This window comes from Pimephales promelas, chromosome 2 (genome assembly GCF_988280905.1).
Source record: "Pimephales promelas chromosome 2, fPimPro1.hap1.1, whole genome shotgun sequence".
Taxonomy (NCBI): domain Eukaryota; kingdom Metazoa; phylum Chordata; class Actinopteri; order Cypriniformes; family Leuciscidae; genus Pimephales; species Pimephales promelas.
Window position 1 is genome coordinate 41080901 of NC_142770.1, and position 26806 is coordinate 41107706.

Sequence of the window (26806 nt, forward strand, 5' to 3'; positions counted from 1 at the left end):
ACGCTTTTTCTTTATACTGTAACCAGATGGTGCTAATTTTCTTCAAAAAATATATTTTTTTTCTGAAGGCCTAGACTCTATATTAAACTAAAATACTGTGTTAATATTTTTTTGAAAAAAATAATATATATATAGAAAAATATATATATTTTTCCATGGCAAAAATAAACCATAAATATTGTATAAATATTAATAAATTCAATTAAATTGTCTCAAAATACTAAATTAAAAAGAATAAATATTATAGAACAAAAATAAATTGCATTGGTTTTACTGGGATTGAGAAAGTTTCATTTTTAGGTGTTCGGTCACTTTTGACCTGGAAGATAACAAGTGTGACTCCGAAACGAAGAGCACCTGAGGGTTAAACTATAATCAAATGCATTTCCACACGTTTCGCGTCGGTCCTCTGCGTGGCATTTTATTATATTTTGCACGGGCGCAGCTTAGAGCGAACATCACCCATGTCCCCACATGAGGAAGGAAGACAACGACAAATAAAATAATGCAACAGTTGAATATGACAATATACAATATCAAGCAAGAAACATATTCAGGCAGGATACATTGTCTCACTAAAATTATTCAAAATGAGGACATAACTGGGAACTTTCTAGAAGCTGTTTAAGGTGTTTTTAAAATGTGCAGTAAGTGGGACATTCCCTAATGTTTGTTGGGATGCTGTTCCAAAAATGACCTCCTCTGACGGACAGAACAGTTTGTCCAAAGGTAGTTTTTCTATATCACCTCTGAATGAAGCTCTGGTACAACAACCTTTGTCAGACCGTTGTTTAATCTGTGTAGAAAGTGCAGGTGGAGTCAGTCCATGCAAAACTTTAGAAATTAAACTGTTATTTTTAAAATTAATAAAGTTTTCACAATTTTACAGAAGCCCTGAACCGCAATATAAAAAAAAAATCTAGCATTTTCAGATTAATGTGGAAACGTTTCAAGAATAAAGTCAAAACATTACGATAATACAGTCTTCCATAGAAGTGTGTGCATTCATAACAGTGCGCATCTGTTTGTGTAAGTAAATGCACTTGTCAAGTCGAACTGCCATGGATTAACACAAAATATAACTTTTTACTTTTATCTGGGCTTTCAACTAAATTTTACACACGTGCAAGTGTTTCTGAGGTGTTTTCGTGCTCGTCTAGTCAACACTATCTGGGTCGAGAACACAACAGTAACCGTAACTCTTCACCATAAATACGTTCTGGATACATTTTAAGTGCATCATTCTGTATCCAATCATTTGGCCGGATCCTGTGATTTACTAAGATTTAATAACCACTAATGGTTGAGGAGAGATTCTCTGATATGATTGTAAAGCGCTTTGAGTGTAGGCCTAGTAGACATATGAAAGCGCTGTATAAATGCCTCATTCATTCATTCATTCATTCATTCATTCATTCATTCATTCATAAAGCTGGATTTCTCCATCCAGTCTGAAAAGTGTTTTCCGTGTTGGTTTTTCTATAGGCTAAAGTCTATTCCGGCACAGTATATTTTACAACATCCTATAATGGTAGCCTAATGCTGGTAGATTGGCACCTGTTAAATTTCCTTTGATGAAACAAAACACACACACACACACACACACACACAGTGTGAAACTCTCTATTGGCCATTATGAATGCCTGTTTGTGTGGAAATGTGAGACAATGGCAAGTGCACACACACGCAGCATCTACGTTAGACTGTATTCTCGTCTCTCCAAATATTTCGACTTTAATCTCGAAATGTTTCGACTTTAATCTCAAAATTTTTTGACTTTTTTTTTTACAGATTTTTTATTTATATATATATATATTTTTTTTTTTTTTACAGATTTTTCTTTTTTGGCTGCGGTTCAAGGCTTCCGTAAAAAATTTTCTTTTAGCATTTTTCATTACAAATTTTATTATGAATTAGAAGAAAATACAACTGTACAAAACTATTTACAATCATCATAAAGATGAAGAAACTTAAACAAGTAAAGAATAAATTATTATATAAGTAATAAAAAACTCTGTGTGGTAAAAAAACAAATATGGTATATGAAAAAAGCACTATTTGTAATGGCCTATTCGTCCAGCCATTCAAAGGCCAGGCCCTCTCCTTGGAAAGAATGTCTCCTGACTCCATAATCATATTTGATTTGAGTCCCCACACGAATGTCCCTTATAGCCTTGAACAGGATGATATCCTGGTCCTGCCCATGTGCCTTGAGTTTACAGTGGAAACGCTTAATGTTAGGGTTCCTCCGGGAATGGTTGATCAGTCTTCCAAAGGTTTATTTTGTGAGGGTGGCATGAGCAAGGGGAGGTCTGTGCATCAATGCAGCTCTTTTCCTCCAGATTTAAAAAAGAAAACGTATCCAGGCTCATTGTGCTGGCTCTCCACATTGGCCCTTCCTTCTGCAGCTGTGACTACCTTGCCATGGTAATCACAAAGGATTTCATCTTTTGCAAAGTTTGGGGTTGTGACGACCACTATAATAAAGAGAACATTACGTTTTTTAGTTAGTGAAAAAACATTACATGTAGGGCTGCAACTAACGACTATTTTAATAGTCGAGTAGTCACCGACTATTGAAACGATTAGTCGACTAATCAGATAATTATTAAATTTTTCTAAAATTTAGCATGAATTGCTTTAATTCTGTGAAAATGATAGTAAACACAAGAAAGAAGGGGGTACTTCAATGAAAAATGCATATTTTATTGAACTTTGCTGCTGATAGGCCGATTCATACTAAAAGTAAATAGAGCTCACTGGGCCCCGGGGCTATGAGTTACTGCAGGGCCCCCCCACCTCTTTAGGTCACCAACTACATGAGCTAAATGTTATATTATTATACGAGTCATTTTATCCATCTATGATATACTTCACAGTTAAGTTATTACTTTTAACACGATTTTTTATCATATCAAAATGTATTGCCACTAAAATTTCATAATTATTGTGACCAATTTCAATATCACATAAAAAATAATAGTAGCTTAAGAAAATAATCTCAAGCTGACAAGAGTCACAAATTAAAATAGAACAAAGGCACATAATAAATCGACCTACTTGAAAAACTTAAAGCACTGAATAATAGTATATTATATAAAGTAATCAAATATACAATACATGGTTTTCACTATCAATTCAATATTCATTCTTGTTAATTTTGCAAAAGTAATTCAGTCAAGGGCAGTAAATTATTTTCTTTCTGATGTTTGATTAACATTATTGACACACATGGAACTTTATTAGTAGCGTCTGTCACTTTAAGACCTCATAGTCGAATTCAAGTGCGCTGTGCAAAACCGTCTCAAGTTCACCACAGTCTATGGTTCACCTTGGTCTCAAAACCAGCATTTACAAAATTAATTCTCTCCCCCTGCTCACTGTGCCTGAGCAGTTTGAAATAATTTGTATCCAAATCACAATGTTTAAAAACTTCTACCGGATATATTGTTGCCAGCCATTTAGGCGAATATAGAGTTTGATCAACACAAAAAGCAAAATTATACATCCATCGACGTCCAAGAACGTTCCCTGCAGGTTATTTTTAGGTTTAATTTTTATAACCTAAAGAGAACGTTCCGGGAACGTTCCCTGCAGGTTATTTTTGGGTTTAATTTTATAACCTAAAGAGAACGTTCCGGGAACGTTCCCTGCAGGTTATTTTTAGGTTTAATTTTATAACCTAAAGAGAACGTTCCGGGAACGTTCCCTGCTGGTTATTTTTAGGTTTAATTTTGTAACCTAAAGAGAACCTTTCCAGAACGTTCCCTGCAGGTTATTTATAGGTTTAATTTAATAACCAAAGCTCTCTGTGAAAGTCCAGGTTTACAGTTGAATATTCAACGACAATAATGTTATTTGATATAATCAGTAGGCTACTGCTTTCATATTCTATTTACAAAGCACTTTCAGGACATCTTTATTGTATGTATAGACCATTTCACAAGATGTAAACAACACTGGTCCAGAAGCACTTCCTGTTTCAGTTTTTTAACACTACATAAAAGCTGGGATAAAATACAACCAACAGAACATTTAAAACTGAATCAAAAAGTTAAACAAACATCTTTAAAATGTTTTCTTTACATGTGAAATAAAGAAAACAGTTACAAACTGAAACGGGAAGTGCTTCTGGACCAGTGTTGTTTACATCTTTTGAAATGGTCTATATATTTACGTGCTGCATGATTTTGACGTGGTTAATCATTAATGCCGTGCACGTGAACTTTCGAGTCTCTCAAACACTGGAGCAACAGGCCGGTAAAATCACAAAATAAACGTGTTCTATGCATGGCCGCATTAACCATAGGGCAAGGCGGGGCTGAAGCCCCGGGGCCCGAGCAAGGAGGGGGCCCGTGATTGGCTGGCTGTGGACAGATAATGCAAGCCATCTGATTACTAAAGCCTTACCACGCAACGCCCCCCACAAATTATCCCTGTTATTTAGTGGCACTTTGCCTTATATTCCATGCATTATCATGGAATTCGCAAAGACCCGCCTTTTTTAGTTACTGTGCGACAAGCGACGAGCCAGGCGGCTCTCACGAGCAAATAGACGTCTCTGCGGAACAACAAGAAGGCGTTTCCCAATTAGTGGGCGTTTTCAAACCCGTCTAGGCATTTTCCAACCATCCAATCAAAACGTACGGAACGGATCCGGAAGCCCTTTCAGAAGCGTATGCGTTATTAATATTTCTCGTTTTCTTGATTTTTACTATTATGTCTATATCGCGACAACATTTCATAAAATAATATACAGTCTACTGTAGTTACCTATTTTCTTTAAAATAGAAATTCTTTCACAAACCAAATTTCACGTTTTTATAAGATAGGCGTTACAGATCTTGTATAATAGCCTGTGTGTATTTATAATATTCTCTCCAACCTACATGTAATTTGTCTCTAAATGTAAACCTTAAAAGGTTTACATTTAAAAACAAGTATTAAAAAATACGTTGTTACTCAACTATTTATAATTACATAGTTTTAATTTCGTTTTGTGTGTGTGAACACAACATAAATCAAGTTGTAACGGTGATTAAAAAGGTAAATTAATAGCAATTTCCAATAATGATATCAAATCATACTGTAAAGCAATGGTGAAAATGATTGTACCCTATTGGTCTTTCTCACCTGTATTTTTCAAAATATGTTTATATGTAATGACTGATATTTAAGTGATATTTGTAACTTACATTAAATTACATATAAAACATATTGACCTTTAAAATAAGGTAAAATGTGTTTACTTAGAATAATGACTCTGAAAACATTAGCATCACTTTATTGACCAATATGATGAAAAACTGTATTGATAAATGCAGCATTCTCTACTGATAAACAATACATGTGGCAAGTTCAAACATGAGGAACACATTGTATATGGCAAGCCGTTTTAACATTTTATAATTTTAACCTACAGTCTCTATTTTCATGCTACTAGTACTTATTTTTTAGATACTATCTATTCCAATAAGTACTAGTACTTATTCAATAGCTACTAGTGCCTTTTCTTTATACTAGTGTTTATTCTTTAGGTACTAGAACATTATTAAAGATACTAGTACTTATTCATTAGATGCTAGTCCTTATTTATTAGATACCAATGCCTATTCATTAGTTACTAGTACTTATTCATTAGATAGTAGTACTTATTCATTAGATACCAGTACCCGTACCTATTAAATAGACACTAGTACTTATTCATTACATACTAGTACTTATTTCAATAGTGACTAGTAACTTTTCTTTTGTTACTCGTAACATTTTTTTTTTTTTTGCCATTGACTTCTATGGGGATCTGTCATTCAGATATCAACTGTTCAATTCTGAGTAGTATGTATTCCAATTGTGACTAGTACATACTAGTAAGAATTTTTATTTTACCAGTAAGAGTTTTAATTGAACTCTACAGTGGCCGTTCTGACTAGTCATAACATAAGACTAGTAAAAAAGCAGTTGTGACTAGTAAAATAAAACATTTGGAATAAATACTAGTATCTAATAAATAGGTACTAGTATCTATTGAATACGTACTAGTATCTAATAATAGGTACCGACATCTAATGAATAAGTACTAATACTAGTATCTAAAAAATAAGTAGGCCTACTAGTACCTAATGAATAACTACTAGTATCTAATGTATAGGTACTAGTCACAATTGGAATACATACCAGTCAGAACTGAACAGTTGATATCTCAATGACAGATCCCCATAGAAGTCAACTGGCAAAAAATTTAATTTGTTACTAGTCACTATCGAAATAAGTACTAGTATCTAATTGAATAAGTACTAGTATCTATTTAATAGGAAATAGTATCTAATGAATATGTACTAGTATCAAATAATAAGTACTGGTATCTAATGAATAATACTAGTATCTAATGAATAAGCACTAGTAACTAATAAATAAGCACTATATAATAAATAGGGACTAGTATCTAATGAATAAGTACAAGTATCTAATAAATAAGGACTAGTATCTAATGAATAAGTACTAGTATCTAATGAATAAGCACTAGTATTTTAAAAAAGTGCTAGTACCTAAAGAATAAGCATCTAAAGAAAAGGCCCTAGTATCTATTGAATAAGTAGTATCTAATAAATAAGGACTGGTATCTAATGAATAATACTAGTATCTAATGAATAAGCACTAGTAACTAATAAATAAACACTATATCTAATAAATAGGGACTAGTATCTAATGAATAAGTACTAGTATCTAAAGAAAAGGCACTATCTAAAGAATAAGCACTATAGCTATTTGATAAGTACTAGTACTTAATGGAATAGATACTAGTATCTCAAAAATAAGTACTAGCTTGAAAATAGAGACTAGTAGTAGGTTTAAATGATTAAATGTTAAAACGGCTTGCCTGAAACATTAGATGCTTCCTCCAGCCTCATAGAAACAGTTGTCTCCGCAGTATCCTTGGAAGTCATCAGAACCCCTGCAATACAACTCTTTACCCTGTTCCTCTGTAGCCTTTGCCACAGTCTTTGTCAGTCTCATGACACCTGAAAAATGTTATCATTCATCCATTATGTTAGTCTATAGGTTTGACTACACATGTGAGGTATTAATGCCTGCACTGATATAATGAAGAGTGTTGAACATTGACTACTGAGCTGATCTCAATGCTAGAAAAGGTCAAATCATGTTTCTATTTAAATCTAATGATCTGCAGAGGTTTTTGTTAGGGTTATGACTGAGATATAATATAAATAACAGAAAAAATATAAATTTTATATTAAAATTGATATATTGATATGAAAAATAATAAACTTAACAAGCAATGATTTTTCAGCTTTTCTTGTTTTCTTAAAGCGCACCACACACTCAAACACCATTTCATATACAGTATGAAGGGAGTGGGTTCTGGACTGAACGAAAACATAGGCTAATTTCTCCAAAATATTATAGTTTTTAATAATTTTTTAATAAGATACAATTTTCAGTTAGATTAATGTGCACAACACTTTCCTTAAAATATATTTATAGTTATTCTTTTTTATTATTGAATTAATAGTACATATTAGTAGGCTACCTATACCCCTGGTTTCACAAACAATTTGAAAGCCTATAGTCCTAGACCAAAATGTAAGTCTGTTCCAACTGAATCAACTTGCACTGACTGATCTTAAAATATATCACTGCCGTTGTTTTGTCTCAAGATGAACACCAGTAATGTTTTTTTTTATTCTAAGCATGTTTATGAAAATTATTTAAATGTCCTAATTATTTTAATTCCTTCTATATAAAGCACTTTGAATTACCGTTGTGTATGAAATGTGCTATATAAATAATCTTGCCTTGTCTAATTGAACTATGGACAATCTGGTTTAGGCTAAACCCTGTCCCTGTCTGTGAAACCGGGCCATAATATCCTGGACATAAATGACACATATTCGGTGAAATAGCCCATTAACATTTGTTTACATCTATTGTTTTCTAGTCTGACAAGCTAACTTTAACTTTTTTTTTTATATTAGAATACGCAGACTGGAAAAAAAATAGGAAAGTAAACTACCAATATCAACACTAATGTAACAAACTTATGCTAATAATGGGTAGCGATAGATTGTAAGTGGCAGACCTCTTGGAGCTTTTCTTAATCATGTAACAACATCACGTTGCAAGCAAATTTGCACAAACTAATTAACGTTAACAGACGTAAATTGAAAGTTTACACAAATCCACTTACATCCATACAGGTGACCTCTCTCATTTCACTGCTTTCTCGCTTTATCACTCATATCTGATGGGAAAAGCGTATTCAAGGGAATCGCGCGTCCCACTCAAGTTTTAGCGAACCAGGCAGAGAGGTTGTAAAACGCCTACCCGGTTGTAAAACGCCCCCAAATTGAGGCACGCCCCTTGTTGTTCTGCAGAGACCTCCTTCTCCTCACGAGTCACGGTCAGACACATCATGATCTCATGCACTCACGCAGTGAAAAATACATCGCGGGCCAAAGACTAACGTTTCACCGAGTGATTATACGAGAGAGGGTTCAGAGCAGCTTACTGATGATATGAAACAAAGTCTCAACTTTCAAATATTGTCATTTCAGTAATTTAAACAATACCGTTTTCAAGTTCAAGTCCACCGACGTTAATCTACTTACAGCTTTGTTGACGGACAAAGTTGCGTATTCGGCGTTATGATTGGCCTGGCCAGATTTCTGTTTCTGGATTTTAATAATTTTCCTTTAAATACTGAATGTTTAACTGTGCCATCAGAAACACCACATGGTGGATGTGTTACTTATGTTATGGATTTAACTGCAATGCTTAGCAATTCCAAAAAAAATAAGTAGAAGTGAAGCAGCAGTGTCAGGTTCATGCTGCTAACAAGTTTTTTCAAAAAAACGTTTAGAGTTTAAAGGAAGTGTCAGACATATCAATCAACCGATTATAGCCTTAAGTCACTAAATGAACACTGTATTGTATGCTTGTAAGACATGAACATTATCTCTTTCCTTCTTTCCTTCCTATCTATCTTTTCAGTTGTTTCTGTGGTTGGCAGTGAGGACACGACACCTTTTGAGTCATCTGAGGAGGTCCCCACAGTTACACAATCAAACTGCTCTCAACACTTATTTGGTAAGATGACACCTGACCTTACTGTAATTAAGCAATTTAGCAATAAGCGTGAAAGGAATTATTATATTCTTATTTCTGTATTTTAGACATTGAGATGCAGAAACTGCAGGATGTTCTGACCTCAGCAGACATTCAAGGCACCAACAAGTCCCCTTCAACATCCACATCATGGTGCTTGCGCCAATCTGTAGCCAAAGACGAGTGGAGGAAAGCGAGGTCTTTTCATATCAACTGCTTGCTGTCCTGCAATGTGGCTCCAGAAAAGAACTGCAGCCACTGCACATCTCCTGCCGTCATTCGCTGCAGAGACTGCATGCCACAAGAGTGGCTGTGTATGGATTGTGACACGCAGATACACAAAAAACTCACCCTCCATAACAGGGAGTCCTGCATTGAGGGAATTTACAAGCCCATTGAGCCAACAGTGTGCTGCTTAAAAAAAGATGGCAAATATACACTGGTCAATCAAGGTAGTGTTTTGAACCTTTTTGGTAAAGTGTTTTTTTTTTTTATTATTATTTTTTTTTTTTTAACTTTTATTATGTTAATTGTACATATTTTTAATGCTTCGCTAAAATTATTTCTCTTCTCTTTTCAGTATGTTTATTACCTACAGTGAGACCTGCCCAGTTATGCACTTGCGACTCTTCAAATTTCACAGAATCAGCTGGCAGAGCAATCATTTTGGTTTGCATAAATGGTAGGAACTATGGTTTTATATTTAAAAATAATTCTTGTCCCTTCGTGTGTTAGAATGTTCTACTTTTTTTATTTTGTTTCCTTGATAATGAAAGACATTTGCAGTAATCTTAGTAAAAGTAATCTATACACTGTTGGTAATAACGCTGCCATCTGAAGAGGACGAGGGATCCAGGGACAGCTCCATCCAGGACAAAGTAAGGTCACAAACTGTATGTCATAATGACACATCAAATACACTCACCTAAAGGATTATAAGGAACAGCATACTAATACTGTGTTTGACCCCCTTTCGCCTTCAGAACTGCCTTAATTCTACGTGGCATTGATTCAACAAGGTGCTGAAAGCATTCTTTAGAAATGTTGACCCATATTGATAGGATAACATCTTGCAGTTGATGGAGATTTGTGGGATGCACATCCAGGGCACAAAGTTCCCGTTCCACCACATCCCAAAGATGCTCTGTTGGGTTGAGTTCTGGTGACTGTGGGGGCCATTTTAGACCACACCCCTAAATGCATTGAGGCAACTGCCATGTGATTGGTTGATTAGATAATTGCATTTATGAGAAATTGAACATGTGTTTCTAACAATCATTCAGGTGAGTGTAGGTGCAATGCTTTATGAGGGCACTGACACACAATTTTAAACCCACTTTATTTGGTAGGCCTAATCATGTGACTGGTAGGCAACAGTTAACATTATTTTAATTTTTTATGATTACTCAACACATTATGTAATGTAGTTTTACATATATTTAAGACTAATGCAAAAATTGCAATTAAGTCAATCTTTATGTAAAAAAAGCTTTGTATAAAGTTGTTTGACAGGTTGCCATTTAAAATCATGGTGCTGTATGCAAAGGCAATTCCATTGTGTGACACAGAAGAGATGTGTACAAAGGCAAAATATGTGATCAATTAATTAGTATGGATGATTGATATGTTTCAATATCCCAACACTGACAGGACATAATGTATTATTCATAGGGGAGTCAGTATGTTTTCTACATAGAGAAAGGTTAAGGATAAAAAAGCAACAAATGTTTATTTTTTAATTTATGAAACTATTCTCTGAATAAATTCCCAGATATATTTTATGTTGTCTTGGATGCTCATAAAAAAGTGCTCCAAAATGGCAATGAAAGGGTCCAGTAGCAAGAAGCGTTTATTTTCACAACAGTAAGAAGAAAGGCAAACTACACACAAAAAACAGTGCTCCACAACCTTCTTGGGCTCCTGACAGGAGCACTAACAGGTGTCCATATCCGCCACCCACTCCAATGGCCACTTCTTTCCACTGTAACACAAAAAGGACACATGCAATTAGATGTTTTGGTTCTGCAGAGGAACTGAAGACCCTTTGGGTGACCGTGATTTTGCCAAGTAAGAGGTGTTCCTGGATCAACATATTTTGTTGATCCTGGATCAACATTTAATCAACCAATCACAAGCCTCTGATGTCATCCGTGTGTGCCGACCCAAAAACCCATCACTCCATTTTGAATCTTCCCTCCCCACCTTCCTCGGCTGACCGACAAAAGGTAAGTTATTTTGTCTGTCCTCTTTCTTTCACCCTCTCCCTAACTAAAAATCTACCTTTGTAAATGTATTTTTTCACGAAAAAATCCTGAAATATTACACTTAAATGGCATAATGTAATGCAACTCTGAACATACAACTGCCATGTGCCGGTGAATAGCTTAGCTTGCTAATAGCTTAGCTTGCTTTTCTCTATAACCCCTAAAAGTCTTCCTTCTCACATACTCTTACACACAAATGTAATATTCCTTACAATTTTATAATAATGTTTTAAAAATGGTAATAAATTACTGCTCTTTAAAACAGACTACTATGCTTTTAGTCAGAATAAAGTGTGCAAAAAGTACATGCGTTTTAAAAAAAACAGTAGAATCTGCTTTTTGAATATAATTGTAATCAATATTTTGATAATTGCTATAAAGTCATCAGTTCAATATGGGGTAGATTAGCTAATGTTGATCCAGGATCATCATGATCAGTTCAATGCAGGGTAGATTCGCTAATGTTGATCCAGGACCATCATGGACAGTTCAGTATAGGGGTCGACCGATATGTGATTTTCAGGGCCTATGCCGATACCGATTATTACAGATCAAATAGGCCGATAATCGATATTTTGAACCGATATATATATATATATATATATATATATATATATTATATTATATTTTAGCCTATGTCTGGTGTAAAACTGTAAATTAATGTCAAAATTAAGTTGACAAATACTTTCTTTAAATGATTTTAAACATATCTTTGAATATGAGAACTGTTATTAATAATAATAATAATAATAAAAACAAAGTGCAGGGAGCACCCAGCAGCATTCTGAAAACATTTTGTAAAACTTAAAGACTCTATTTTAATGTTTAAATAAAATTGTAGTAATCAAAAAGCATTTCTAATTCATTAAAATCATTAAACTTATTCAATTTATTTACAGTTTAACAAAAATTAAATTTTTAGGGCTTTGTGAAAAACCGAGCTTTTATTTTGACGGGTAGCCGTGGAGATCTTTGAGTTTCCGTTTGTCTATGATGTGATGATAACTTTTCTCAGTTGAAGCATTAAAAAGCTCATGAAGTGACTAAGCGAGCGACTCTGGAGATGTTGTTTATGCAATCATGTCCTCATATAATGATCCGGATGAGGCTGAAAACAGCGCAAGCGTCACGCGTGCTCCAGTGTGTGTTATGTGTGTGTGTGGTAAATGAAATCACACGTCAGCGCCATTCATTTAGAGACACGCAGGATTAATATTTAAATAGTCTTTTTGCGGTTTGATTTGTACTGACCTGCTTTTTATTAATTCATCAAAGTTGACAAATTCCGTGATATTCCGCTTTATACAGTAAATTCTGTTTTTATGACTGGAGTCCGCGATTCTGTCTGTTTACTGCACCGCGGAAATCACAGGGCTGTATTATATTGAAGTATTTTGCAACTTCAGTGTATTGCAATGCTTCTTCAGCAAAATCTGCTGCTGCCTTAACTTTAAGAGACAACTGATGCCTTTGAGAGACAACTGATGCGTGATCCGTGAAGCAGCTCCAGTCAGCGAGTGCTCTCGGTCTCGGTGCAAAAACTTTCAGTGCCTTCAGCTTGCCGCGCTGATTGGCCGGACTCATGACTATCAACAAATCAGATGTGCGGGGACATAAGTCTAGTCTACAGAGTGGTGAGTTCCGACAGAGGTGGCTGCGTTAGAGCCAAAAATAGCGCATTTCAAAATAAAATTATTTTATCGGCAAATCGGATTTGAAAATGGCCGATACCGATAACCATAAAAATGCTTAAAATCGGCGCCGATAATCGGCCAGGCCGATAATCGGTCGACCCCTAATTTAGACGCATGCATTTTCTGTAAAGCTGCTTTGAAACGATATGTATTGTGAAAAAATAGAAATACTACAAATAAATGTGTATAAAGCTTGCCGCAAAGCAAAAGAAAAAATGTGTCAGGGAAAAAATACTCAAGGAGATATTTTAATAGTTTCAAGTGTTTACTGAGTGTGTTGGCTGCAAAGATGATTATGCACTCAAAAAATGGTTTTGTGGCACTGTTCTTTTTACACAAATATGTTTTGTTAAAGTAACACACATATATTTCTTTTACCACCAAAAAACTATTGTATTGCATTTAATTAACTTTTCCACTTTACTTAATTATCAGCTGTTAAATAATGTAAAGGGTTTAATTTTGAGATAAAAAAAACCTGGATGAGACCATTTCCAGTGTATTGGATGAAGATGGAGTGTTCGAAGAAAGTAGCAGGTGCATGGCCTCAGAGAAAATATAATGCTAATCTAAAGGCTTAGTCTTTCATTTCTGTGAGTATTTCAGAAAGTCTGTTCTGGAATGCCTTTAAATATATTTCAATGGAAAAAAAAAATTGCTTCAAATGATTTCAAGCAACACAATTGCTGTACATTTTGTCCAAACTTAATTTGCTTGATTTCAATCTGCATGTTAAATTAAAGTATACTTAATCCGTTTGTGTTGGATTACATGAATGATTTGTGTTGCATTAACTGAAAATGTATTTTTTGAAAATGAGGTAAGGGGAAGACTTTATAGTGTGTAATTGTGTTTAATATTCAATTATTTTGCAATTATTTGAACCATTTACATTACAGTGGGTTACCATTGTGGAGAAGAGTGGAGCGTTGTGTTAGGATGTGGACTGATTCAAAGAGGTTTACTTAATATTTATATTAAAACAATATGAATGTAAGCCAGAGGAGAACTGGCCCCCGACTGAGCCTGGGTTCTCCCAAGGTTTTTTCTCCATCCAATCTGATGGAGTTTTGGTTCCTTGCCACTGTCGCCTTGCTTTTGGCTTGCTTTGAGCTTGCTCAGTTGGGGTTATTTAGTGTTTAGCAATGTTGTTGATCTGTGTTGTGCTACTTTCATGTTATCACTGTGAAGCTGCTTTGATACAATCTGTATTGTGAAAGCGCTATATAAATAAATGTGACTTGACTTGACTTGACTTTACTATTGTTGCTGAAAGAATATGAAAATATTGCATTGAGTTCTTCTGGCATTGAGTCAGGCACATAGATAGGTACACTTTTGATCTTTTCCACATATTCTCTATCAGGACGGTTGGGACGTTTACACACACACACACACACACACACACACACACACACACACACACAAAAGCCTCAGTTCGACGAGCCACGTCTCTGGACAGTCGCGTAAACTAGTGTTTTTCCGCCACAGCCAATCATGCTGCATGCTTATTGTTTCACTAACGTTGACGAGATTAACCCCTTAGGTATCGAAATTCGGTACCGAAAAAACAAGATGTTTTGATACTCGATAGTATCGATGGAATGTATCAAACTGCAGACCAACATTGAATAAACATTGTTTTTCCATCTGAATCATCATTATGGTTGATATTGAAATTTCAATGCAAAAATATAGCTGCAAGCAGCAATAGATACAGTCGGCAACGCGTCATAGTTGGGGGGCGTGGTCGGTGTGGGGGAAAGCAGCGCGACTATCCTATGTATTTGAATGACAAAAATGTCATATTGCGAGTCATTTATGCCTGCCGACCGGCAACGGTACATTGCAAAATTAACTGTAATAGGTTATGATTGCCCTTATTTAATTAAAACCTGGGTCAATGACCCAACCAAATGGCCGGAGGTGTCGTTTCCAGACTATTATATCTGGTTGAATCTTCAGGTAAGACATTGCGGAAGCTACCGGCAACACAAGCCTGTAACTCAATCAACTTGCGTATAAGTTACTATAAGTCCATAAAACCATGTCACTTACCAATTGTACGTATGCTTCACTCCAAACTATTAATCCTTTTGTAAAACGGTGATCATTAGTAGTCGCTACGAAGTTGCAGAGGGACTTTGCTGACAGTTATCCGAATTCTCACAGACTGCAGTCTGATAACCTTCAGCTGATAACGCTAATAACATCCCTTATGAAAAACAACTAAAGGAATCTTGTAGTATTTTAGGACAAAATATTATAGTAACGTTAATCCTATAGGAATACTATAGTATTTTGGGACATAGCCTAGAAGTATAGGTATTAAAGAACATCACAGAAGTATTATACACTACTATAGAATACTAATAGCCATAGGATTACTATAGTTCTTTTTCGTAAGGGATGTAAAGTCAGACAAATCTGGCCCACTGCCTAATACGAGTTAAACATCTACTACTATATCACACGGACCTCTACTCACACAGTAATCTAATAAGATATGATTAATTTTGCCATTTTGTCCTCCTATCCGGTTCTGTATGTATGTAAGAAAGGCTGTAGAACTTCAATTTATAATTTGTTTGTTTATTGGTGGTAAAGAAAACGACACCGCAACTCTTCGGCATGATTGCCCCATGTATTTCAATGAGCGCCAAGGCAATGTTTTCCCCCACGGGCTAAATTCACACCACGTGACGGGGCGTTCCCGGGGGCGTTCCCAGACCAACCGACTGTATCTATACCGGAGCCAAGCACAATCAGACAACAAGTCATGCCAACATTGCTGAAAGTGTCAGACCAACTGCAACAATGAGCAATTAAAGACATTTAAAGACAAATGTAGGCAAAATGGCAGAAAAATCATAGAAACTGTCAATAAAAATATGATTTAATGGATATCACTTTCGACCAATAGGTGGCACAGTTACAAAAACTAATGTGATGTGGTCAGAGTGAAGTGACAATCACACACATAAAGTTTGGTGTCAATATGTCAAGGCATTGCAGAAATAAAGCCTGAATACTGCATTTAGCATCGTGCCTCAACTTTGCTGCTGCGCTATACGAAAACGGTTTCTTCTATCGACACGAAATCTGTAACTTTTAGTCGGGTTTGGAGATGATACGATTCGATTTTGAAGAAAAACAGAAAAACGGTCTAGGTAGGTTTGACTGAAAATCAAGATGGCGGAGAGTTTGATCAGAGAATGACGTTTTACAAACAAATATTTATTTCTGTTTATATTGTTATGCAAATCATGAAAAGACAAAGTGAAAGATTATAAAGAGACTATTAAAACAAGACAGAGAGAGGTACAATGCGAACATTTCATTCATAAATGGTGTGGATCTGTATGCAGTAACGAAGGAAGCACTGAGCACTGATTATGCAACTTTGCCTCAGATACAGTATTTTCATGTGTACCATTATCTGGTATTGGTGAGGAGTTTTTACACATGTGAGCAATTCCGAGGCTGGAAATCACTGGAGGCGTACGATCAGATTGATGTGGGGTTGGTTTGGTGACGTTTGCTCAAGCGCAATCAATGGAAAAGTAACTTAGTCATCATAGCGAAGTAGCATGATGCTAATCAGTCTATTAAAAAGCCATAGCCTGCACAACTTAATTCCTATGTTCCCCTTAAAACAGTCACCGACGGTGCTTTCTGTAATATGCATGTACTTGCAGGCGTCATGGTCATGGTTCGGTGCATGAATATAAAAATAAATAACTCGCGTGCAATTTAATTAATGTAGCTAATGCAGCGGAACTACATTATATGCGAGATCTTTAGGGACATAATCTGAGATTGCAATGCTGGAATGTGAGATCAAACAGTGGAAACAATGTTGTTTTGTATGTTTTTAATACCTCGTCATTTTGTTCATACAGGACATTATACAAACTGCAATGTGTTAACTTACATTTGTTTACACTCGCAATAAAACACAACATTGTGCTTTTGTCAAACAAATTTGTGCGTGTTTTGAGTGAGTTTCTTTCCTGTTTATGCTCGCCATAATCTCCGTCGTTGTTCGGACAAAAGCTTAGTCTTCTCACATCCATGGAGTCTAATGACGGGTATAGTGTAAAATCCCGATTTAACTGAACATCCGGCACGATTTTATCATCCATTGACCCAGCAGGAGATGACCATTTTCACTTTATAGCACGAAACTCATTTCACTTCGTTCAACTCGTATTGCTTCTTCAAATGTTTTGTTTTGCCCTCAGCAATGGCGCCGGGTCGGCAAATGCCCGTATGTTGTGACGTCATGTGGGAACTACTGTATGTATTTTGAGCACCCCACTATTTTCAGAAGCACCCTCAGTGATTTGGTTCTAGAACCGGGCCTGCCCTCTGCTGGTACAACACACACATTCAGGCTCTATATTTACTCTAAAACGCCAACATTTTTATATACTGTGCATTATACAAATAAAATGGTTAATCTATGAATGAGAAAGTGTAATTTGCTGTGAAATAAAAGGTGTTTCACTGCCGCCTCATCAGGTCTGTCAGAGGATGATTGAAATCTAAATGAAGTGTTAAACAGTGAAGTCACTGTATCTTCAGTCTCTGTTGACTGATAGTCTCTGTAGTGGATCCTTATTCACCATCAGATGATCAGCAGAAGATCAGACTGGCCTCGAATACCTAAAATAAAACACAGACACAGTCACATATGCAGTATGAGATATTACATCTGTCACATCTTTACATAAGAAAACTAACTAGATAATCTATATTAATTCCTTCTCCAACATGATAATATAGCTTCTATCTGATGCTCAAAGTCACTTTACAAAATCAAAAGCACATGAAAGGTCACTTTCACACAACGGACAGCTGATCCAGAACCAGCAGAAATCATCATTACACTCACTACAGATTTAATATCTGTTGATAACAACCCAAATCTCAGATTATCAGAGACAGTTAAAGGGGAAAAGCTGAAAATAACATTAATATTACTATTAATATTATAGTCACAACAGTATGAGCAGAATTAAACTAATTTATATTCTCTCTCTCTCACACACACACACACACACACACACACACACACACACACACACACACACACACAGTGTTACTGAATCTGAACCATTACTTTTATTTCTAGTGAGTAAATCAGCCATTTGAAATTTAAATGAAAATGATGATGAAAATCGTTAAGAACTATTCTTACCACAGTGTCTCCAGTTTATAATGTGGATTATCCCTCAGATCCTCCAACAGCTTCACTCCTAAATCTCCTAGTTTATTATCAGACAGATTCAGTTCTCTCAGGTGTGAGGGGTTTGATCTCAGAGCTGAAGCCAGAGCAACACAACCTTCATCTGTGACTCCACAACCCCACAACCTGTAGAGAACAATGACACACATTAAGCCTATATCCAGAGATAAACACAACACTTAAACTATAAATAACATAATGCTGTCCAGGGGCACCGTAAAGGGGGGGTAAACGATGACGATTCTCGGGGCCCATGACTAAGAGGGGGCCCCAATAAAATTGTGGTTCAAAAAAAATATATTTGATTGTTAAAATTATTCACTTTAAATTACCCTATTTGCTGTTTCCTGGTGTCAAAAAATGATTTTGTTTAGGAAACACAAACGTCCGTGGGCCCCTCTCCCCCTCTCAATCAGGGCCGTGCACAGACATTTTGAGGGGCAGTGGCCTAAACCAAAAAAGGGGCACTAAAGGGGTGGTTGCTTGTTAACACAAATGATCCAGTAATTACAAAATATACAATTAAAAGAGAAGACCGCACAAGCTCAAAATTCAAAAACATTTTAGACTTTATTGTAGATGTTTTGATATAACATCACAATTTGGCTGTTTTCAACTTCAACTTCCGTTTTCAAGGATTTTCATAGTCGAATCACACAAAGTAAACAAAACCTTAACAAAAAAACTTTGCAATAAACTTTGCAATTTAGACGCGCAAACTGCTTGCCGTGCGGTGAGACATAGCCTACATGCTCGGGCAAATTCGGCTTGAAGTCGTTCATCCTCGGATGCGGGGTTGCGCGCGTTGTTACAAAAAAAGCTGTGCACTCAGCCAAGCGAAATGGGGTCTTGCGCACCGAGAATGAGGTTAATAGTCAAATCAGACCTCTCCGAAACGAATCGTCGAATCCTCAACTATAAGAAGTCAGCCCTTTCACAATTACCGTACACATTGCTGATAATAACAGAAACTAGCCTATATCCTGTTTTACATTTTTTATATTTACCTGTTCCCTTTACAGCAACACTTTTTTATTTGGTACCATATGCCCTGAAAGATCTTGATAACCTAATTTTTAATGATTCACAATTACACATTGGTCACAATAACAGAAACTATTTACCGTTTTACATTTTGGTATTTACCTTTTCCTTTTACAGAGCAAAGTGTCTACAAAGTTTGTCTATAAAGTATGCCAAAAACAGAAAATGGAGTTATTTGTATTAGATCTATTCGGGTGTACAATAATTTGATTAGACAAGCAGCTAATTCTAAGAAGTGTTAGCATATATGTTGTACAAGTTGTTAACACCAACAGAAGACCAAGAGCAAAACATTACCGACATAAAACAGAAAACAAAACAAAAAAAATAATAATTTTGCTGATTCAAACACTGTCTTGCATAGCCTTCCTGTTAATGCGACAGCTTTCATAAATTGTCGTCGTGTTCACTCAGTTTCAAAAGATCGCCGCAGACACATGTGAATGATGCTGCGGAGCGACCGGGAAATCTGTAGCGGGTTAGCGGAATCAGCGTTTTTTTATTTTAGCGGAGCGGTGGGGGTGGGAAGAGGGGCACCTCAGACGATGAGGGCAGAGGGGCAGTGGCTCTAGCCACCGGGCCACCCCCCTGTGCACGGCCCTGCTCTCAATTATCATAAAATGGTTCAGTCCACCCAAATTGTATCCAGGCAACGTATTTTTACACTCTGATTGTGTGAGACATACACGCTTGGACAGATTCGGCTTGAAGTCGTTCATTCTCGGATGCTAATCTTGCGGTGCCGCGTGCTGTTACAAAAAAGCTGTGCACACAGCTTAGACACAGCTAAGTGAAACGAAGTCTTGGCGGTCTTGCGCACCAAACTTGTCACTTGCCGCGGATGCGCCGAGAATAAACAAGGCTGAGTTGATCCGTGTCAGCGCGCTCTCATCGCACTAACTTCGCCTCCGTTTCCCTCGTAAGCTGATATTAGTATTTAAACATTCTCCATGATATCAGTCTCTTTCTCTCTCAAACATATGTAGGCTAGTTAAAAATTATTTAGACTTTTAATGATTATTGCTTTATTTTTAAAGTTTGTGGTTAAGAATCCTGTAAAAAAATCCCTTATTTTGGGGGTGGAATCCGGGAAATCTTCCTTATTTTCAATGTTTCAATGTTAAGTTTTCTTCTTCCCACTCCCTTTCAGGTAGAATTCGATTTGTTTTGTTTGTTGTTGTTTTTTTTTTGTTTGTTTTTTTTGTTGTTTTTTTTTGTTTCTTGTTTCTTTTTGCACTGTATGACTTAACAAACATTTTGTCTGCCTTATACTTTTGTGCCATTGCCTGAAATAAATAATAAAAAAAAAAAAATAAAAAAAATGTTCAGTGTTGACAGCTATGGCGTACGCATGCTTTGTAGATAGACAGTTTCAGATTAAAAACTTATTCTCAACACAGTTGAGCTGACAAACAGCAGTATATTTACAACAGTCTGAAACAGGTGTAGGCTGAAGCTCTTGCTTATAATGCCTATCCTTTTTTTGAAAATATCTCTTATTTAAAAAATAAAAGTAAAATAATTCTTTTCTTACATTATAATCTTGACAAACAAGTCTAAAAAAATGTATTTCCTAACCAGTACATTTGCACCATCCCAAATACAACAAAAACAGTTTGTTCATTTATCGCTCTTTAAATTGTTTCATTTAGTTTCATTGCATTATTTTTAAATAGTTTCTTTAACATGCTAAGTGTCCCTTTCAATTTAAATTATTGTCTATAATCACTCCAAGAAATGTAATCGCTGACACCCTTTCTATTTCAACTTCATTAATCATTCATTTAACTATTTTATTCGATAAACGATTACCAAATACAACACATTATGTATATTAAATTTAATGTTAGTTTATTCAAATCAAACCAATATTTAGCAGTACCATTTTTTCCCCATTGTATCCAGAAGTTGTTTCAGATTGTCACCAGAAGAAAATAAGTTTGTATCATCTGCAAATAATATCAATTTTAGTACTTTGGAAACCTCACATATATCATTAATGTATAACAGAAAAATCAATGGGCCCAGCACAGAGCCTTGGGGAACCCCACATGTTACCTGCACCAATTGTGACCTGCAATTATCTATTTGGACATATTGATGCCTTTTCTCTAAATAATTACTTATCCAAGAGTGAGCTACCCCTCTTGCTTCATTTTTTTAGTTTCTCTAGTAAGATCTCTAGATCTCCTTTTCTCTAGAAAAAGTCAAATGCTTTTTAAAATCTAAAAATACCCCAACTGTGTATTGTTTATTTTCTGTTGCGTTAGATATTTTCTCCACAAAATCTTTTAACACATGTGAGGTCGTTCTAATACTTCTAAACCCATATTGATGCTTGCTTAGTATATCATATTTTATAAGAAAATCATTTAATCTTGTGTAAACTAATTTCACCAATATTTTTGAAAATTGTGAAAGCAAATAAATGGGCTTATAATTTGAAACAGTATGTCTATCTCTAGTTTTACATATGGGTATAACTTTAGCGATTTTCATTTTTCTTTTAGGAAATATGCCATTTTAAAGAGACAAATTGCATACACGTACCAGGGGTTTCTCAACACACTCGACAATATGTTTTACCACAGATATGTCCATGTCATTCCAGTCAGTTGACTTCTTATTTTTAAATGATCTGACAATATCAATTATTTATTTCCATCTGTTCCTCTTATAAACATTGATTGCTTATTTACACTACTTATTTCTCTTTCCATTTAACTTTTTTTTTATTAATTCCTACGTATCTCAATACGTTTCAATTGAGCAGGGTGTAGCGGGTGCACGGCTTTGCATTACAGAGGACAAATTACGAATGTGGACATGGGATGGAGTTCAATTGTCTGATTGACTTAAATTGATGGGCATGATTTTATGTAAATTAATATGAAAAAAGTCAGCTGTGTGTGTGTGTGGGGGGGGGGGGCTGTTAAGATTCTTTTCATAGGGCCAAAATCCTTAACAGTGCCCCTGATGCTGTCAATATGAAATATATACAAATACTCATCAGTTCACTTTGTTAAATTACATCAGTTAGGATTAGGGGATTTAATATACAGTTTAAAAATCATTTTTTTTTATGGAGAGTCCTCATAAAACATGGAAACACAACGTGTGTGTGTGTGTGTGTGTGTGTGTGTGTGTGTGTGTGTGTGTGTGTGTGTGTGTGTGTGTGTGTGTGTGTGTGTGTGTGTGTGTGTGTGTGTGTGTGTGTGTGTGTGTGAATGGTTAATGTATTTGTAAAAGCTAATCACATTAGGTCTGTCATATAATAATATATAGGCCCATACAAATATCTCTGCATGAACTACATATTGTCACACAGTGTGAACAGTGGCGGAGTGTGTGAAACCGAAATCTCTTTATTTCAACAGAAACATGAGTGTGACTATATACTGGACTGTTTTACTGCCTAAAACACAACCAACACACTTTATTTGTCATTATAAAAATTTAAAACAGGTGAATGTAATGAACAATAAAGAGTCATGAAAAGCCCTCTTTCAGCTCAAGTCTTCCTCACAATCGTTCTGAAAAGTCCTCTTAAATGTGTGTGTGTGTGACTGTGAGGAAAACTGGAGGATTTTACAGCTGACAGTTCTACTCCCATCAAATCATTGAACACAATCTGTATTTTCCCTTTAACAGTATAAATGTTTATACATTCACTATAAATGCATATATTTGATATTTTCTCATACAAATGTCCTAAAACCGGTAGTGTAGATCACAAATCTCCGTTTCTTCAGGACACTGACAATAAAGATGGAGAGTGACAGAGAAGACAGAAAGTCTCGTAGCTCTCCTCAGAAAAACGCTTGTTACACACACACAGTTTGATTGTGTCGGTAGTTTCTAACCAAACGCCCGCAGCGAGTCTCGGCCTGACACATCACGGGTGAAGCCTGACACACCTCAGCTCTTACACCATGGACACACACACACACTTGCGACCCATGAACGCCTCTTTAAACTACTGCGGGATTTTACAGTTTGAAGCGTCTGTCACAGAAAAACACCATGTGCTGTCATGAACAAGAGGAATGTCTTCTCATAGGATAAGAACACACAGTCTCATTAATAACACACACACTGACGTGTCATCGATGGACTATAGTGTTTCTCCATGTCATAATCTGTGACTTTGACATGATGTAGATTTTAAACCTGGAGAAAAATCTCCACAGTATCCAGTTTCCTCCTGAAATTAAAGTGAATGGACTGTTAATCCTGACTGTGCTGAGATTGAGTGTGTTTAAAGTAAAGGGTGTTAAATGTATGTCATGGTGTCAGAGTGTGTTTTTCAGTGTGAATATCAGTCCTGCAGTTTCAGCTTAATGAGGAGCAGCTCATGTGTTCAAGCATTTACAGATCAAACACATGAACTCACAGTGCAGGAGAAACACAGCAAACGCTTTATACATATTAATCCTCTTACATCATATGAACAGACGTCATCATATGAACAGACATTAAATTAATTTCATTAATTTAATAAGGTTGTTTCAATAGCTTTGCCTGTAATTAATGTAATAATAGTTATTTCCCTGAATTTGATTCCATTTGATTATACTTTATGAATTCACAGTGACAGTTTAATGTGAGAGTGGTGATCTTACCACAGTCTCTCCAGTTTACAGTGAGGATTCACCAGTAGATCAGAAAGCTGCTTTACTCCTGAGTCTCCTAGTTTATTATCAGACAGATTCAGTTCTCTCAGGTGTGAGGGGTTTGATCTCAGAGCTGAAGAAAGAGCAACACAACCTTCATCTGTGACTCCACAATCACTCAACCTGTAGAAAACAATGACACACATTAAGCCTATATCCAGAGATAAACACAACACTTAAACTATAAATAACATAGGCAAGGCAAGTTTATTTCTATAGCACATTTCATACACTATGGCAGTTCAAAAGTTTCAAATAGAAATGAATTATAATAATCACACTATAGCAATTCATAGAGCTTTGCATAGAAAATAGACCAAATAAAACCATGTTTAATAATGTATTTGTAAGCATTTTAAGGAATGTGTGTGTGTGTGTGCGTGTGTGTGTGTTAGGGCTGGGAGAAAAAAAAAATCAATTCACCAAACTATTGTCATTGTTTTTCTCTGGTGGCTCTCAAAGACACTCCAGCGTGTGACGTTACAGTCGCTATATCCCTTTCAAGTGGACCCGTGGAAGCGGCGTGAGACTGAATCAGTGTTGCCAACTTAGCGCCTTTGTTGCTATTTTTAGCGACTTTTCAGACCCTTTAGTGACATAAAAAAGTGACTAGTGCCAAATCTAGGTCCTCTTTGGTCAGTCTCCTCCAGATATTATCAGTGGTGCGAGCGCGAGCTCTTGCTTTCTCCCTGCCGTCTCTCTCTCTCTCTCTCGCTGCGTCTCCCCTGTTCAGTGAATGATGAGAGGAGAAGCGGCTCGTTCTTCTGTTGAGCGCACAGCCGCTGACAGACGGGAATCAGCAGTGTTTCTCACTGACGCATCACTTATCTGCTGCTCTTTTGTTTTAGATTTAAAGAATTTAGTTTGACCATTTTAATTTTGTGCTTATTACTTGTAATACTCGCTATCACAGAGCTTTAGTTCATCCAGTTCCCGAACTCTTAATTCAGATCATTTACACATATAAAAAATGTAGTCATTCACTATATCATTGCTACCCGTTCTATTGTCTGACAAAAAAAAATATAGGAAAGGAGAACATCTTTATTGGACATTCGGCTATTTTATATTATATTAAAATACAGTATGTGAGCATGAATTTAGAGAGAAAACATTAGTCAGAACGCAAGAATGATGCAATGAAGTCATGAATAAGCTAATTGACATCTTACTTCATCTAGCGACATTTAGGGAAGGCATTAGCTACTTTCCTTTGGAAATAGTTGGCAACACTGGGGGTGGGGGGGGGGTTCATGCATTATATGAGCTGATCAGCTAGTCTGAAATTAATAAGACCGTAGAAAATAGTAAAAAAAAACAACAACGACATTACATTTACAATAATCTCTCTGTGTGCACGCATCAGTGTTTGTTGTGTTAGTTATTATTAACACAATAACGTAACACATGCAGGTTACGTTTTTCAACACTGAGAATGAATAAATAAACTTCTGTTTCTTCAGACTCGCGCTTATCAGTAATCCACAAATCACAGCACTTTCATAATCACTGAGCCATAGGGTAGTGGTTTCAAATTTATCTAGATTTATTGTTCAGCATTGCTTGAGCGTTTTATAATTTGCATGGCTGAATTATTCTTCCTCTTATCTGAGTAACCATGAATGAGTGTATTTTAAGATAATCCATGCGATCAGAAATACCGTGACTACTGTAGAGTTACTGTCCTCGCTTATGAACTCCGTCAGACGGCGGGATTGGAAGGGGATCGAGCGGGATTCTTTATTGCTGCCGATTTTCAGTCTCTTTTTAATGATAGGCCTTACGCGTCAATCATCCCCGCTTGCTATTTGGGGAATGAACCCAGCGCTATGATTGGTCAAACTCTTCTTCTTTTGCTGTTGCTTGATTTGAGGACTGCACGTTCACAGAGGCATCACCAGGTTATTGCGTAGTTTAGAGTGACAAATCGTACCAGAGTACTTTGAGGTCAAATTGCGAAACAGGTTAGCAGGTCTGCAGTAGAGCTGCACGATTCATATTTAAAATACTGTGATCTCCATTCAAACACACACACACACGATCTTCTTCCAGTTCCTCTGTCTATTAAACCTTTGACCAAATCATATCGCAACATTTTAAATCTGTGTTGGCGCTGCCGCTGACCCAGAGAGAGTTGTCATGAAACAGCTTCACAAAAGGTCTTTTAAACCTCATAATAGTATCACTATTTCTGTGATACAATAGTTCAAATTATCATGGAAGTACTGGGATAAAAGTTTAAAGCTCAAATATAAACACTGATGTCTACGGTAGCGATCACAATAGAGTAAATCAGCTTTCAATAGAAACTTGGCGCTTAAAACAACACATTTATCGATTACATTGTTTCTCCACTAGGTGACGACAAGCGACTTAAAAATTTATTTGTTATTGAATTATTTATTCAAGAGAATGTAGAACTGTATGATGCTCCTGAAATAAAACTCAGAAAGATATGATGAATTGTTTTTGTAAATATGACTCATCTTACACATCATGTAGGGGAGAGCGGGGCACAACCTAACGCGTTTTGATTTTGGCTCAATTAATTAAAAAATAATTAGGTTAGATTAATATTTTTTACACAAGCAACATACACATCTCTGCTACAAATGAACACTTAAAGTTTTTTTCTAGGACCTACCATTTTCGTACAGTTGCACTGAAAGTGTCAGAAGTGCAAATGTTACAACTTACCCCATATGCGGGGTTAATTGTAACAGACAGAGGGGTTAGTTGTAACACTTGTGTGTAACA

General features: G+C 36.0%; 1 protein-coding gene and 1 pseudogene across 8 annotated transcripts in view; one reads left to right on the plus strand and one right to left on the minus strand.

The window, feature by feature from the left end:
* Positions 1-692: 692 nt before the first annotated feature.
* LOC148997414 (uncharacterized) overlaps positions 693-26806 on the plus strand; it is a 131201-nt pseudogene continuing 105087 nt past the window's right edge. Inside the window, exons 1-4 of the transcript XR_016146598.1 lie at positions 693-729; positions 9010-9105; positions 9192-9575; positions 9704-9805. The product of XR_016146598.1 is annotated as an uncharacterized LOC148997414 (transcript). The remainder of the gene's footprint in view (positions 730-9009; positions 9106-9191; positions 9576-9703; positions 9806-26806) is intronic.
* LOC148997415 (NACHT, LRR and PYD domains-containing protein 3-like) overlaps positions 17151-26806 on the minus strand; it is a 56835-nt gene continuing 47179 nt past the window's right edge. For 4 of the 7 annotated variants that reach the window (XM_089122506.1, XM_089122508.1, XM_089122511.1 and 1 more), the window contains 3 exons: positions 23999-24172; positions 18285-18458; positions 17151-17749 (listed from right to left, as the gene is read on the minus strand). In XM_089122506.1, the coding sequence (XP_088978632.1) occupies positions 17731-17749; positions 18285-18458; positions 23999-24172 (367 nt within the window). In that variant the 3' untranslated portion in view covers positions 17151-17730. Of the gene's footprint in view, positions 17750-18280; positions 18459-23998; positions 24173-26806 lie in introns of those variants that run through there. The other 3 variants (XM_089122510.1, XM_089122512.1, XM_089122507.1) reach the window with 2 other exon arrangements.